Source organism: Mesocricetus auratus, unplaced genomic scaffold (assembly GCF_017639785.1).
Source record: "Mesocricetus auratus isolate SY011 unplaced genomic scaffold, BCM_Maur_2.0 Super-Scaffold_6730, whole genome shotgun sequence".
Classification (NCBI taxonomy): Eukaryota; Metazoa; Chordata; class Mammalia; order Rodentia; family Cricetidae; genus Mesocricetus; species Mesocricetus auratus.
In genome coordinates, this window is record NW_024429184.1 from 78,736,114 (window position 1) to 78,753,199 (window position 17,086).

The window sequence follows — 17,086 nt, forward strand, 5'->3', positions numbered from 1 at the left end:
CCCTCCCTCCCTCCCTCCCTCCCTCCCTCCCTCCCTCTCTCTCTCTCTCTCTCTCTCTCCTTTTGTGGAGAGGGGGGTCCTCTCTATTAATAGGCCTGGCTGTCCTGAACTCATTATGTAGACCAGGCTAGTATGGAACTCAAAGATCTGTCCTCTACCTCCTGAAGTGCTGGGATGAAAGGTGTATACTACCATATATGGCCTACCATGTTCTTTTTGACAGAAGAATCTTCTGAGGAACTTTTCATTCTATCACTAACACATTTTTATTTATTACAGAAAAGCTTTACAAATACATCATAAAACTAACTATAATTCATTCCACACCTCATTCACACCTCAGATCTCATTGAACATCAATGACAACCTTAATTGCATGTGTTAATGATAATACAATGTAGGATCTCCCATTATAGGTGGAAGGTTTTCAGACAACAGCCAAGATCCATGCTTCTTTTTCACAATGTCCATAAAATTATCTATTGGCTCAAAAGCTGAGGGCATGTAGCTACCCACTGAGTTCTGATGAACAGCATCAAAGTTATACACATATAGGCAATGGCAAAATATCACAGCTCACACAGATCATCAGCAAAGGTTAAGAACCTTGTAGATGGGGGCTGAAGAGATGGCTCAGCAGTTGAGAGAGCACTGGATGCTCTTCCAGAGGACCCAGGTTCAATTCCCAGCACCCACATGGCAGCTCACAACTGTCTGTAACTCCAGTTCCAGGGGATCTGACACCTTCACACCAATGCACATAAAAAAAAATTAAAAAAAAGATCCTTTTCAGATTTCAACAATGTTGAATTACACACCTTGCAAAAGCTAAAATTCAGATTGATATAAAACCAGAGCTACAGAATATGCTCAAGTCAACCAGAACTGGAGAGCACCCTTTCCTTCACTGTCTCTTAAAGGGAGCATAATAATTATTAAGTGAATAGCCATATGATAATTTGTCATCTACGACTATCAACAAAATTCTAAACATCATCAAAACCTCTTGCACAAAGAACTTTCATTACAACATGGAAATAGGAGTGGTATGTGTTTATATGTTTAAGAAGGGTGTGCCCATTTAAACTGGTCCATGTGAAACACAGAGGAAAAGAGAAATTCAAAAATAGATCCTCTTACTTTAGGAGTTGGGGAGATGGCTCAGTGGGCACATGAGGACCTAACTCAGGCCCCCAGCATCCATGTAAAAAGCTGGTCTGCATAGGCCTGCAGCTCCAGCACCAGAAGGCAGACAGAGGTAGATCCCGAGAGCTGGATGACCATCCAGTCTGCCTAGGCAAAACAGCTTCCAATTCAGTTAGAGACCTGTCCCAAAGCAGTAAGGAGGAAAGTAATAGTACTTAACGAGCAACAAACACAGGAATATCAATACGAGTATTTCAGCAATTATAAATGCAAACTTTTGTTTTTGTCTGTTTGGGACCTAGAAAATAATTCTAGCTTTTGCTTTATCTATTAGTAAGTTAACCAAATACAAACAAATCATTTGGCAGGCCTGCCAAAATAATAAAAAATAGCTCGTGCCTTAGCTAAATATCAACTCTAGTTGGAATTTGAGTCCCAAGGCATTTCAACAGTGTGGAAGGGACAAGAGCAGAGAAAGCGAGAGTAAATGTATTAGTGTTAAACATAGGGCATTTTGCTTTGCATGAACAAGGCTGTGGGTTCAATCAACCTCACTCTCTTAGTATCTTTGCTTTTATTTCTTTATCTTTGAGAGAGGGAGGGAGGGAGGGAGGGGGAGACGGGGGCAGAGAGTATGTGTACGTGTGCATGCGCTCACGCAAAAAGGCAAGAAGAACGGGAGGCAAATGCTAGAATCTGGAACTGGAGTTACATGCCACTGAGTTGCCCTATGTGAATGCTAAAAACCAAACTCAGGTCTTCTGTCGGAGCATCAAGTGCTCTTAAACACTGAGTCACCTCTCTAGCCCTTGGGCTTGAATTTTTAGATACCAGTATTTCATAGGGAATGTTGTGTCCTTTCTATGGTACCACATAATGAAGGAAATGAAAGCTACTTGTCCCATTTTCCCTGATTCATCACATCAATCAAAGGACTTCACTCTGCACTCTTCACAGTAAGATTTCCCATCAAGGGGGAAATCTGTTGAAGTTGCTTTTATCCGAGTGCTTTATAACAGTAAGAGGAAATAAACTAAGACTCTTGGTGAGTTCCAGGTTCGGCAAGAGACTTATCTCAAAAGAATTAAGAGAGAATAGGGGAAGACATGCCAATGTCAACCTTTGGCACATGTACAATCACACACAAATTTAAAAATTAAAACATGTAGCCAGTTCAGTAGATAAAACAAATATAAAGACCAGAGTTCTGGTTCCAGATCACAGGAAAAAGCCAGACTGGCATGGCAACCTCCTATAATCCCAACAACAGAGAGGACAGACAAGATTCCCAGAGCAAACTGGCTAGCTATGCTAGCAGGAACTGGTTACCTCTGGGTTCAGTTAGATGCCCTGCCTCCAAACATAGAGTGGAGAGGGATCAAAGACAACACCCAACATTAACATCAGGCCTCTACATGCATGCACAAACATCAGCCTGAACACATGCCAACACGTGAACACAAAATACTATATACATGCACACAACATATACATTTTTAAAAAATGAAATCATCTTAAAGTGTGCAAAATAAAGCTGCTTTTATCACTTACTTGATTATGTGGGAGTCCAAGCACACACTACTGTCAAAGCAATTAATATTTCCTATTCCATTTACTTTGTAAATGCAATATAGTAGTCATCTGCAATGGGTCCACATGACTGGATATTATAATAAATACACATATGTAAGGTCTTATGCTAGGTCAAAGACAACTTATGTTCAGATTTACCATCGGAAATTCCATAATCCAATCAAGATTATCCCTGCAGGATCTGTTTGCAGCAAATTGGGATCACAGGCAAGAACAAGTCAAAATCTTTTGTGACCTATTAATAATGCTCTTTACAACTGGATTAAGGTCCCACATCTATAGAGCGCAATTCAATCCCTAAAGATTCACTGTATCTTTCTTGAGGCTGTAGTATACTTATATGATTGGCATGAACCTCAGAATCCTGCTAAGTGCAAATAAAAACTATGTTTCATTATCCCAGTGACTAGTAATTGGGGACCAACAGGTACTTTGAGACGTTTTCCATCAACAACATGGGAGCCCATGTCATCTGTTCTCTACAATTTCCCAAGCATAGTGGCACACATCTCTAATCCTGGAGCTCAGGAGACTAGGACAACATGGTCCATATACCAAGTATCAGACAAACCAGGTCTCAAAATAACGAAGAAAAGGTTTTCATGAAGTTTGATGCAAAACACCAACCGCCTTGCTGCTTTCATAAAGTTTGATGCAAAACACCAACCGCCTTGCTGCTTCTGTCTTTGAAATATGTCTTAGTCTTACTCCCAGTACTCATACTCTTCCTCTTCACAAGCACCCTGGCTCAAGGATGAGTGGCAGAGAACCCCTATCTTCACAGACAGCCTAATTAACATAGGGACGAAGGGGTCTTTGGTGCTTTAGGGCAGACACTAGTACTCAAGTATCTCGTTTTCATTGTCTCAAACTGTCTGGAAGAGTAACAGAGACCTGTCATAGTGAAGTTACAGAACCATTAAAATAATGGTACTGACTGGGCCATTTAGAGTTTTGTGAAACATACACAGATACACTGTATAGCTACCATAGTTACTATAAAAATGTTAACAACTTTAAGATCTGGTATACTGCAAATTCCATCAATGGCACAGTCATATAACACTGGAGAGGTTGAAAGTGAGTCTGTAAACACATAAAAAGAGCCTCCACAGTTTTATCTTTCTCCTAGGATAATTAAAAGAGGTAAACAACAAAGAGTTCAATGAATCTTAGCACATACTAAGCAGTAAAAAAATAAATGTGGGGCAGAAAACTATCACATAAAGTATGCCAGACTTCCTTTGTCAAACATCCAACCACCCAACTGGCATTCTTCAGCTCAAAGTAGAGGTGCTTCCTCCCCTGGTTCAGAAGTTTGTGCAACACACTCGAAAAAAGACAGCTCTTATGACTCTTACTGAAGAAATTTAGAAATCTGAGAGGCAAATTGTCTTATTGGGCTTTTCAGTCTCATAATGTAGCCCAGACTGGCACTGAACCTTAGATGCTTCTGCCTCAGCCTTCCACATGCCAGAATTCCAGGTGTGCTCCCATGCCCCACTCACATGGCTTTTGAACCTGAACATCATATACAGATGATCATCTAAGGTAAGCAATCCTCCTGCATATGGACCCAGGCCCTTTAATGTCCCCTTCTGTCCTCAAGGACTATCTCAGACTTCACAGTTTCTCAAACATCTTTTAGACGAGTCAGCTAGTGGTACAGCAGTGCTTAAGCTCAATAAAATTCATTGGGCATGTCAGTAAATAAATTCATCAGGTAAAGGAACTTGCCATATAAGACTGGTCATCAGAGTTCAATCCCTAGGACCCATAAAGATGGAGAGAACTCAGTCCTCAAAACTGTCATCTGACTTCCATGTGTTCACCATGGCACTCCTATGCATCCACAAACATGAATATACACATTTCAAGGGACAAGTAATTTTTCAGGTTTCTAAGCCCCACAGCCATTAAGAAGACAAATGATATGCCTAGCAACTATAGAAGATAGGTTTTCTTGGTGAAAGAGGGTAGCCTGGGTCATGAGCAGTTATAAGCCCTTGGTTCTTGGAGAACCTAGATTCCTGGACTGTACCGTGTGACTTGTTCGGCTGCTCAAAGGTATTGCTCACATAATGATTCAAAGTCAAGTTTCAAGCTGAGCAGGACTGCCAAATAGCTTCCCTGTCTCTAACAGCTGCTTTTGCTGAAAAGGCAACATGGAATACCAGTGGAGTCAGTACTTCACTCACAACAAAAATATACCTCAGTTTGTAGTGCTCCATACAGGCTTCTCCCCTGCTCCTGAATAACAGTATTGTTAGCTAGACACAACCATACCAACTTAGTGACTTATTACAGGCTGCAGTGGGAACTAATATATAGTACAGTTCAACAACTGAAATGTTATTGTAAGACCTAAGGATTTGAAGATTCCAGTAATCTCAAGCCAGAAATCGACTATATATGTTCACATTGTATATATTCCAGAAGTTGCTTCACTGTTTAACAAGCTGCCAATCAATATTTGCTCCCTGGAACCCCAAGTGCATGCATCATCAAAGCGAAGCTTAGAATCCTGGATTCAGTTGCTATTTCTGCTATCCTTGATAGAATCTACAGGCTAAACCCAGCTAATTCAGAAATTCACTATATCACGTTTTGTAGGCTCAAGTGCCCATGTTCAGCTGTTAGATATGATCCAAGAGCCAATCAAAACTTCCCTGAATTCTAGAATATAAAGTTTCAGCTCATCCTTTCTGTCTTCGTTAGGCCCCAAATTAGCCATTTATATATCCAAGGAGTTATATGCACCTCTCTAGAGGTGGCTAGAATTATTATTCAGTGTGAAGTTGTCACTATTTATACTAAATCTACACAAAAATCTGGTGAACAGAGAGCAACTTACAGGCAAAGGAAAGAGTTTCCCATTTACTTTTATACACAAACTATTGGGATAGTTATCTTCTTGAGGACAACTGGTCTCTGCCAAGCAAAGTCTGTATTAAAAAAGAAAAAAAAGAATTGTTAGGGTACCAAAACATGCTTACATATTTTAAAACTTCAATGCATATAGAACTTAAAAAAAATATCAAACTCACCGAAGCTGAACTTGGACCGTATAATCTCTCCTTCCACCTGGCAAAAAATCCCTATTGGCAAGGGGGGGGAAAGGTTACAAATGTACAATAAAAATTCACCTAACAGGGGCTGAGGACATATCTCAGTAAGTAATGGTTCAGATCCCAAGCACTCATATTAAAGCAGGGCTGCTGTTTTAACAGTGAGCAACTAAATCCCGCTACCCTGAAAGGGGCAAGGTTTATAGACAAGAAATCCCTGATTGCTTGCTCAGCCAGACTAACTAGAATAACAAATTCCAGGCTCACAGAGAGACCCTGGCTTAATGAACAAAATATAGACAACTTCTGGCCACCACTCAAGATGAGTGAGTTCAAAGATGTGCCCACGCACGTGTGCACACACACACACTTTTTAAATGTAAAGTGATACTAACCAAACAAAACAATGCAATAATTATAACCATTGCTCACTACACTTTTAGTCATTATTCATATCAGTTTTGAAGTGTATTTTCAGTTTGCAGGAACTTTGGTGATACAATATTTGCTTTAACACATAACAAATTTAGTTAACATGCAAAGAGCATTCTAGGTTCTGAAGGAGTTTTATTAAATCTACATGCTTAGTTGTTCTTCATCTTGACTGAACATTCTAACCACTTGGAAACTTTTTATTTAAAGTTTCATTCATCAGGTAATTCGTATTGGTTTGAGTATATATAGTCTCAGTTTTTAGAGCTACATAGGTGATTCTAACAAAGCACTAAAACTAATACCTACAGTTTCAACATGATAATACGGGTAATTTCATAACCATATATCCAACTATAGACACAGAATCCTTTATTATTTCTGGAATATTTAATATCAGAATGAAGTCTATTCTACACTTAAGAACTGTTATATTTTAGGAGATGATTAAGCATGCAGAATATTAGGTCTTGTGCCAGACCTAAAAATAAGAATCTGCATTGTAACAAGATCTCCGGGGGTTAGAGAGAGGGTTCAGTGGTTAACAGTATAAACTTCTCTTCCAATGAACCCAATTCAATTCCCAGCACCTGTATCAGATGACTCATAATCACCTAAAGATCCAACTCCAGAGAATCCAACTCCCTGGCCTCCAATGAAACCTGCATACACATGCACGCACACACACACACACACACACACACACACACAAATTAAGGAAAAAAAAAGAAAATAAAACAAGAGACAAGTATGCACATTACAATTCAAGAAATTTCCTTGATGAATGTCTTAGGGTTACTGTTGCTGTGATGAAACAGCATGACCAAAGGCAACTTAGGGAAGAAGGGGTTTATTTGGTTTACATGTCCCGAATCATAGTCCATTGAGGGAAGTCAAGGCAGAAACCAAACAGGGCAGGAACCTGCCGGTGGGAGGGTGTCATTAATTAAGAAAATACCTTAGACTCTTACCCACACCCCAATCTTATGGAAGCATTTCCTCAATTAAGATTCCCCTCCTTTCAGATGACTCTATCTTATGTCAAGTTGACCAAAAAACAAAACAAAACAAACAAAAAACAACAACAACAAAAAACTAGCCAGCATACATGGTGGGTGGCATGTGCCTGTATCCCAACACAGAGGTATGAAGATCAGGAACAAAAGATTACCCTTAGCTAAAACCATCAATTTTTGGGCCAGCCATGGCCTAGATTACACTCTGTCTCAAAATATAATAAAATGATAAAAATGCAGAATCACTCTTAATCATTATTCTAAGCACTGGACTATAGCAGGGAAATGTTACAGAGTCGTCCTACCTTAAGAAGAAGTAAGCCTGGCGGTGGTGGCACATGCCTTTAATCCTAGCACTCGGGAGGCAGAGGCAGGCGGATCTCTGTGAGTTCGAGGCCAGGCTGGACCGACAGCCTCCAAAACAGAGAAACCCTGTCTCGTAAAACCAAAAAAAAAAAAAAAAAAAAAAAAAGAAAAGAAAAGAAGGAGGAAGAAGAAGAAGAACAAGAACAAGAAGAACAAGAAGAACAACAACTTCCCCTGCACACTATTTCTTTATTATGTGACTCCCTGGAAGGGACAGCAGTAACTAACTTAACTCTCTAGCACCAAATTTTCTGACCTTTGGCAAATTAGTCAACCTTTCTGTGTTCAGTTTCTTTATATGTTAAAGAGAGAAAATAAATACATCTACTTCATCAAGTTAATTCAAATGCCTGGGTTTAAAATGACAAGTATAAGCTGCTGGCTCTTCTGTTTCTGCTGCTTCCCTTCCACTAACCTACATCCTTCTTCAAAATATACCAACATCCTAAATATTACTGACCACTTCTAAGCAATTCTTGATTAAACTGTTCAAATATTCCATTTATTCAAGTCAAGCAATTCAGTCTTGCTTCTGGAGCTTCAAAGATAAATGAAACAGTATTTTCCTTAAAAATCCATGCTAGTAGTAGACCAAAATAAAATGTGGCAATCCCTACATGAAAAAAAAATGGGGGGCGGGGGCTAATTTATCTTAAAAGTTCAAGTTACTTGCCACAACCAAATTAGAACACAGGGATGTACAAGAGTAATTCTTTCTGTTTAGTGCTTCCATGAGTGAGTTTTCTCAACTAGAGTCAGATTAGAACTTCACAGGGTTGAGGAGCATAATTTGAAAGAGAAAGACCAAGAAGTGAGCCCAGAAAGGCAGAAAGTGCACAGCTGCTAGAGAGGAAGGAGAGGAGAAAGAGAGTGAGGCTAGAAAGAGCAGGTAACAGGAACTGCCAGATGACAATGTATGAATTCAACAAAGAAGTCCTATGGCACAGGTCTTTAAACACCAAAGGTAGAAACAAAGAAGGAAAAACAAAACAGATTTTAAGAGTACATGGTCTCTGACTGTTGGAGAGCTCAGGTAGCTCACAACAATTTACAACTCGGTGTACATATAAGCATACACACACATTAACTCAGTAAAGGTTTCTAAGGCACCAAGATTAACAGTGATCTCCTGTCTCCTCACAGCAACTCATTTGCCATGACTAAATTAATTTTTAATATAACAATGTGCAGTGCCAATGCACATTATATTTAAATAATTTGGCTCATTAACAAGACTGCAATCCACCTTTAATATCAGCATTTTTGAGGCAGGGGCAGGTAGATTTCTGTGAGTTCAAGGCCAGCCTGCTCTACAGAGTATTTTACAGCCAGGGTTACATGGAGAACACCCTCCTGACTCAAAAAAACAAAAACAAAAACAAAAAAAAAACCAACAACAACAAATAAGACTGCAAGCAGTTGTGTAAAGTGATGTAATTTCATATCTCACCTTGTACCTAGAAATCACTTAGTGTTAACCTTAAGTAAGGATTATCGCTAGGTAACAGATTAATGACACATTTTTATATAAATTATAATTTACTTCTTTCTTTGTTGGCTTAGCAATTTCCCAAGACTGTTACAAACCAGTTTATTTATGTGAACATTGCCCTGCATAAAATCTTGAGATTTTTTTAAGATAAGTAATTTTGTTGGGCAGTGGTGGTGCACTTGGGAAGCAGATGCAGGCGGATCTTTGTTAGTTTCAGGCCAGCCTGGTCTACAAAGTGAGTTCTAGGACACCCAGGACTGTTATACATAGAAGCCCTGTCTAGAAAAACAAAAAATCAAACAACAAAAAACAAAATTCATGATATATAATCTGGCTATAGTCACTTAGAAGCTTGACAATGCGCACTTCCGTAATAAAAGATTGAAACATCTGTCTGTAAACACATATATGTTAAGTACAGAATTTCCCAAAGTTACTACAGTACCCTTTCTCTCTGAACATCTCACAGAAACCTCCTTAAGAAAGAGGTGAAAAAAGAAGAGTTGTCATCTGATTTCAAGTCCTCCCTCTGCTTTTCACTATAGTCCCAGGACATAATGCAACCTGCAAAGTCCTCAGTTTTCTCATGCTCAGTCTTGTAAGACGTCAGCTTTGCTGGACGTTGGTGGTGCACTCCTTTAATCCCAGCACTCGGGAGGCAGAGGCAGGGGGATCATTGTAAGTTCAAGACCAGTCTGGTCTACAGAGCGAGTTCCACTCCAAAACAATACAGAGAAACCCTGTATTGAAAAACCAAAAAAAAAAAAAAGAAGACAGCTTTAAGGGCTGCTTGTGTTGCTCAGCAGAGCAGCACTTGCTTAGTCATGTTTGATGTTCCCTAGTGCCACAAAGGAAAGAAAAAGGGTATGAGTAATGTACTAACAGCAAAAATGATGCCTGCCTACTTTCTCCCCCTTTTAGAAAAGGTTATTTAATTCTATGAGTGTTTTGCCTGCACTTACGTAGTATGCTGTTTGTGTGCATGTCTGGAACCATCAGAGGCTAGAAGAAGACACCAGAACCCTGGAACTGGAATTGCAGCCAGCTGTGAACCTAGTGAGCACTAGGAACCAATCCTGGGTTCTCTGCAAGTACAGCAAGTGCTCTGAACCACTCAGCCATCTCTCCAGCACCTGCAAAATGAGTCCCTCTTTAACCGGAAGTCATACTACAGACTTTCCTTCTTCCCTTTTTATCTCTTAAATGTGTTTTACAGAGAAATAAAATGACTTTTGAGTTTCTTCTTTTCACCTAAGTGCCACTGGACCTCTTCTCTGTTCCAAACTGACAACTGTTTGGGGGTATCTATTATTTGAGTCAGTTTTACCATGAACTGTTCTGGGTTTTGTGGTTTTTGTTTGTGATCTTTGTTAGGGTATCTATTGTACTGATAAACATCATGATCTTAACAATCTAGGGAGGAAAGGGTTTATTTCAGCTTACAACTCTTAGGTAACAAGACTCCACTGATGAGGAAATCAGAGCATGAACTCATCAGGGCAAGAACCTGGAAGTAGGAGGCCAGAGAGATGCTGTTTACTGTCTTATTCAGCTTGCTTTCTTATAGCTCCCAGAACACATCCAGAGATCTGGGTGTTCTGAATCAGTCAACAACCAAGACAATGCACTACAGATGTGGAGGTTTGAGTGAGAACAGTCCCACAGACTCCTTTTTGAATTCTTGGTCACCAGTCAGAGGAACTATTTGGGAAGGATTAGGAGGTATGGTCCTGTCAGAGTAGGTGTGGCCTATTGGGGGAGGTGTGTCACTAGGGGTGGTCTTAGAGGCTTCAAAATCCCAGGCCAGGCCCAGAGTCTGTGTCTCTCTCTCTCTCTTTCCCTCCCCCCCACTCTCTCTGCCTATAAATCAATCAGGCTCTCAGTTTCTGCTCCAATGACTGCCTGCTTCCCACCATGACAATCACTGACTAACCCTCTAAAACTATGAACAAACCCCCAACTAAATGCTTCCTTTTATAAGCTGCCTTGGTTATGGTGTTTCATCACAGAAATAGAACATTAAGACAGCAGGACTGCCGGGTGGTGGTGGCGCACGCCTTTAATCCCAGCACTCGGGAGGCAGAGGCAGGCGGATCTCTGTGAGTTCGAGGCCAGGCTGGACCGACAGCCTCCAAAACAATACAGAGAAACCCTGTTTCATAAAAACCAAAAAAAAAGACAGCAGGACAGCCCTTAGGCCAATCCAGTAGGGGCATTTGCTAAATTGAAGTTCTTTCTTCCATAAAGACTCTCATCTGTGTCAAACTGACATAAAACTAGCCAGTACTTTTTTTTTTTTTTTTTAAGAAAGGTATCAGTATGCAGACCAGGTTGGCCTTCAACTCACAGATATCTGTGTCCTAAGTGCTGGGATTAAAGATAAATGCCACCATGCCCAAGTCCAGTTTTTGTTCTTACTCCAGAATCATTAATATTACTCATATTTAGTATCAGAAATATTTGTTCATAGTTACTTATCTGTGGGCTACTATCAAATTCCTTTCTACTTTGAATCTCAGGCAGCTGAAGCTGGGCTTGAATTTCTGATCCTCCTGACTCTACCTCTGGGAGCATGAGGATCACAGGCATGCACCACCACACCCAATTTTCACACCATCTTTTATTATATTGCCCTATTTGAAATACAATTTTCCTTTGGAATATTGATGGTGACAGGAACCCTTGCCCAGCACACAGAGAGGTGGTTTGATTTCAAGCATCAGAAAAACAAACAAATATATTGGCAAATGTTACTAAAAATAATTTAAAAGGTGCTTGATGTTTAATTCAAAGGTTGTGACATTTTTTAATATATAGTGTTTGCTACTTGACAAATCTTAGTCAAACTATACTCATATTATTTAAGAAATAGTCCAATTGGGTCTGGCAACAGGGAGTAGTGGCAAAGGAACTTAATGCCAAGCCTGATGATCTGAGTTTAACTCCTTAAGCCACATAACAGAAGAGAATTCCTGAATTCCTGATATTACACTTTCACCATGGCATTTCTCTGTCTCTGTCTGTCTGTCTGTCTCTCTCTCTCACACACATACACACACACACATATACACGCGCGCGCGCGCGCGCGCGCGCGCACTAAAAAAAGGAGGGGCCAGGCGTTGGTGGCGCACGCCTTTAATCCCAGCACTTGGGAGGCAGAGGCAGGCGGATCTCTGTGAGTTCGAGGCCAGCCTGGACTACCAAGCGAGTTCCAGGACAGCTTCCATAGCCACAGAGAAACCCTGTCTCGGGGGAGAAAAAAAAAAAAAATTCAACTTTTAAAGACTGAACTGTGAGCCCCCGAAGTTTGTACATGGAAGACTTAACCCACAATGTGACTGTATTTGTAATTGCTTCTACAGAAGCAATTAAAGTTCTTAAAGAAACCCCTAAGCTAAAAGACATGGTGTCATGACAATGTCATGTTTCATAGAGGGATGCATTGCAACACAAAAGTCACGTGTAACACAGAAAAATGTGTAAGGTCTAAGGAAAAGTTTCTGGAGTAACAAAACCTCAATACCTCAATCTTAAGAATTCTGAGAGTGAATTCTGAGAATAAGTCTCTCTCTAAGTCACCTGGTCTATCATATGTTGTTTAACTCTAGACGACAAACATAACCTTTAAGGAAAAATATATTGGAAATGTTCCTCTTACCTTGATATGCATATCTCTCTAACTTGCTGGGGTGTCAAAGCAAAAATAAAAAACTTCTCTTGAAACCGTTGAATACTGCTTTGAACTGAAGGCAAAAAAAGAAAAAAGAAAAAAAAATCATTCAGTAACAAATAAGCACCTGCAATAACCAGAACCTTCTGAGAAAGTGTTTGCTAAACTCTGAAATATTCAAGGTTATATTTCACACTCTAAACTCCAGTGTTTTCGTGAGACTGCATTCATATTTAATTCTGAGTAGTCAGGCAAGTGAGCTCTATTTTAAATACTTAATCATTCAATATTCTAAAATATTCACTATACTGTGATGTCAGGATACAATGAAAACACTCAGGATGACATTTCACTCCGGACTATCGCATGTCAGAAACATTCATTTGCAGTAATGCAATCCAAGAGACAGATGTTTTTAGAATATTTGTTGTTTCTTTATTTCAGCACTTTAATTACTCAGAGCAAACAAAAGAAAATCCAAATTTTCAGAACTTTAGGTAAATCTGATGAATAGTACTTATTACTTATAAAAGATGCCTAGTTAAAAATGATTAGCTTGTAAAGTCATCCTGTTCAACTACAATTATTAAAAGCTAACATGTACTGATAATGTCACAAAGCACTGTAATACATTAATACTGATGAATTATTCAATGATGTTCTAATGTTCACTATAGGCATGGTGGCACAGGCCTGTAATCTTAGCACTCACTGAGGCTGAGGCAAGGGGATCATGAGTTCAGAGCTACCCTAGGCTACATAAGGAGTTCAATGCTACAGAGGCCCTGTCTCAAAAAGTAACAGAGAGGGAGAATAGATCATAAAATACTGCAGCATCACCCAAGACCAAGCAAAAGTAACTTCTGTATGTTATCGCTATAATTATCCCAGATCATGAACAAAATAATAACTAAATGTCTAATGTCAAAAGGCCCTCCTTTGTCAGTCACACCAAATCTAAGAAAAATATCAACTACTTGAGTAAAAAGTATGGTCATTTTATTGCAGAACCGTACCTGATAGAAATATGATAATGCTAATTCATACTGTCTCAGACTATGTCTAAAATGAGGAGAGGGGCTATTTAAGATAAAGAACTACACATGAAGCAGCTTTACATTACATGATAAATATAGGACATCAAACAAAGTAAGTCTGTCCACTGCCACAGCTCCTACTTGCTCTTTCATTCCTTCCTCCTTGTATGGTTTGCACCTGCCCCTACTAACAGTTAAGTTCTCCCATGACTATCAAATATAATACAGTAACCCACATTATAAGACTGTAAGCAACACAAAGTGGTTAAGGGCTATAGCTCAGCACTAGAATCATTGTCTAGGATTGCACAAGACCCTAAACCTAATCACAGCACAAACCAAGCAACCGAGTGAAGACATACAGTGTTTTTAATCTTATTTAATAGCACAAACACTGGGTTTCTCTAGCCAGTATGCCCAAAGAACCAAGTACAAATTGTGTACACACACACACACATACACACACACACGCCATAAAAGTCTAGATTTCTCTCTCAATTGATATGGGAATACTTTGACTTTTTTATAAGCCAAATGTGAAACACATGTGAAAGCCTTCTGAAAACAGAAAATATACAGGCATATTTCTGGAGGAAGGGAAGAGGAAGGGAGGGGAGGGGAGGGGGGAAGGGGGAGAGGGAAGGGGAGAGGAGGGGAGGGAAGGGGAGGGAGAGAAGTGGAGGGAGGGAATGGAGGGAGGGATGCAATGAAGGAAGGAGGGGGAGGAGAGAGAGGGGAGGAGAGGGGAGGGAGCATCTCCCTGAAACTCTACTGCAGAAGGTTCAACACCTACTTTGGACTTTGAGGATGGCTATAAAAAAAATTAGAATTTGGGCCAGGCATGATGGCACACACCTTGAATACTAACACTCAGAAGACAGAGTCAAACAGATCTCTGTGACTTCAAGGCCAACCTGCAATACATGGCAATTATCAAGTTAGCCAGGGCTACATAGTGAGATTCTGTCTCAAAAATAAGTAAAATAAATGAAATATTTCAAGGAAAAAAAGCTTTAGTCTGATACATGCATTTTGCTACCTATTTGATAATAATGACTCTGGCTTGATAAAACATTTAGGTAAAAAGTTAGCATTTTAACATACCTTGTTCAATATTGCAAATAAAATATGAAGTCTGTTAAGCCATTCCCTCCATTCCCTGGAAGTGTTATACTGACATCCTGTATTAGGCTTGCTTGTACTTTGGTCAAGCTCGCTCTAGAAGTTGTACTCAGGTTGGGAGTAGTTTATAATGAGATGTAATAATTAATCTCAATGGGAGCTGGAGAGATGGCTAACTGGTTAAGAGCACAAGCTGCTCTTCCAAAGAACTGGGGTTAAATTCCCAGCACCTACACAGAGGTTCAACAATCTATAACTACAATTCCAGGAGACCCAATGGTCTCTTATGGCCACCATGAGCAACAGGCATGCATGTGGTACACAGACATATAAAGACAATTATATGCATTAAAACACTTTTTTGCCGGGCGTTGGTGGCGCACGCCTTTAATCCCAGCACTTGGGAGGCAGAGGCAGGCGGATCTCTGTGAGTTCGAGGCCAGCCTGGTCTACAGAGCTAGTTCCAGGACAAGTCTCCAAAACAATACAGAGAATCCCTGTCTCAAAAAACCAAAAAAAAAAAAAAAAAAAAAAAACCATTTTTTTAACTTTAAAGTTTGGTAGGTAGATTTGTAGATCAGTTTAGCTAACCTGATAATTAATAAAGTTAATAGCAAGTAAGTTAATTTATTATGCTGCATCAAGACTGTGCTTGGTTTCCATACTCCATCAATCACTGCACTGTCATCTAAGAATAGTCTTCTTTAATTCCTTATTACATTGTATCCCTGAATCAAAAATAAATGGGTGCTAGGAAGCAGAAGTGGGAAGGTTCTCCTAAAATTCAACAATAAAAACCAAAGTAACCCAATTCAAACCAGGCAAAGAATTTGAAAAGACATCTCTCCAAACAATATACATAATGACTAATAATCACATTAAAAGTTCTCAATTTCACTCATAATTAAAGAAATACAAGTGAAAACTTCAATTTAGTATTACTTTATACCCACTGGGTTGGCTATAATCCAAAATGAAGCACCACCACCCCCATGCTCCCAAACCAGAACATTTTGGTAAGGGTGTAGAGAAATTTTCATGCAAATGTCCGAGTTCATGGCAATTTAAGATAGTGCGGCTGTTGTGGAAACAGTATGAAAGTTGCTTAAAAATTGAAAACAATTACCATATGATCCAACAATTCTACTTTGGATAGAAATATTCTTAGTCTTGTTCACAGAAGTATTATTCACAACAGCTAAAATGTAAAAGCAACCCAGTATCTATAGGCAAACAGATAAACAAAAGGCAGTATCATACAAGTGTTTTTGACCTACTGAAGCATATTGCTTTCCCTATAATAATAATTTTCAAATTAAAAGTTTAAACAAGTAAGTTTTCATATAAAAATTTCAAAGATATGTGCAGTTTTTATGGTGGATGGACATTATAATATCACTTATATCTGTATGTGCACACACAGTCAGACCTCTTCTAACTTGTGGGTTCTAGCACATAGGTTCAGGTTACACGACTCCACAGCAAACAACTTTTACTCACTGAGCCGCCTTATTACTGCCCCTTCGTTTTTAATAGCATTAATAATGCCAAGAAGTTCAATGAGTTTCTTGCTTTTCTTGAAGAATTTAAACTGCTAAAACATAAATAAATGAAACAAAGAGTAAAAGAGACCAAGTAGCTATCTTGGCCTGTCAGCAATCAGACCATTATAACCCAATTAACCAGCCCTGTCTAACAACTACATCCTGAATCACTTAAGATACACTGTGCCACTCACATACACATAAAATAATAGAAATATAGTAAGAAATTGTAAGTTTTATCAGACACTTTGCCATTTTAGAAAAACATTATGTATAAGGTTTATTTTTAAGATTAATTCTTTTAAGTGTGTGTATATGCTTGTGTATGGGTATAAAGGTATGTATATCCCTGGAGCTGTAGTACAGCTACTGTGAGCACCATGATAAGGGAATTGGAAACTGACCTGGGTCTTCTGCAAGAGTAGTACTTACTGTTACCCAGAGTCGTCTCTTCATTCCCAAGAAAGAAGCTTAAAACTACATTAAACAAAAACTAGGACTCTGTCTAATGTGATACACACATTAAGATCTAAGTCTATTCCCTTCATACAATAGCAATTTGAGTCCTTAAGACATTAAAAAAAAACCAAAACAAAAAAC

The 17,086-nt window shown here is 39.2% G+C and overlaps 1 protein-coding gene across 9 annotated transcripts in view; it reads right to left on the minus strand.

Annotated features, from left to right (window-relative positions):
* Window positions 1-17,086, minus strand: part of Pias2 (protein inhibitor of activated STAT 2) — an 89,999-nt gene that overhangs the window by 27,065 nt on the left and 45,848 nt on the right. For all 9 annotated transcript variants that reach the window (XM_040741575.1, XM_040741573.1, XM_040741570.1 and 6 more), the window contains 3 exons: window positions 12,772-12,856; window positions 5,787-5,837; window positions 5,594-5,684 (listed from right to left, as the gene is read on the minus strand). In XM_040741575.1, the coding sequence (XP_040597509.1) occupies window positions 5,594-5,684; window positions 5,787-5,837; window positions 12,772-12,856 (227 nt within the window). The remainder of the gene's footprint in view (window positions 1-5,593; window positions 5,685-5,786; window positions 5,838-12,771; window positions 12,857-17,086) is intronic.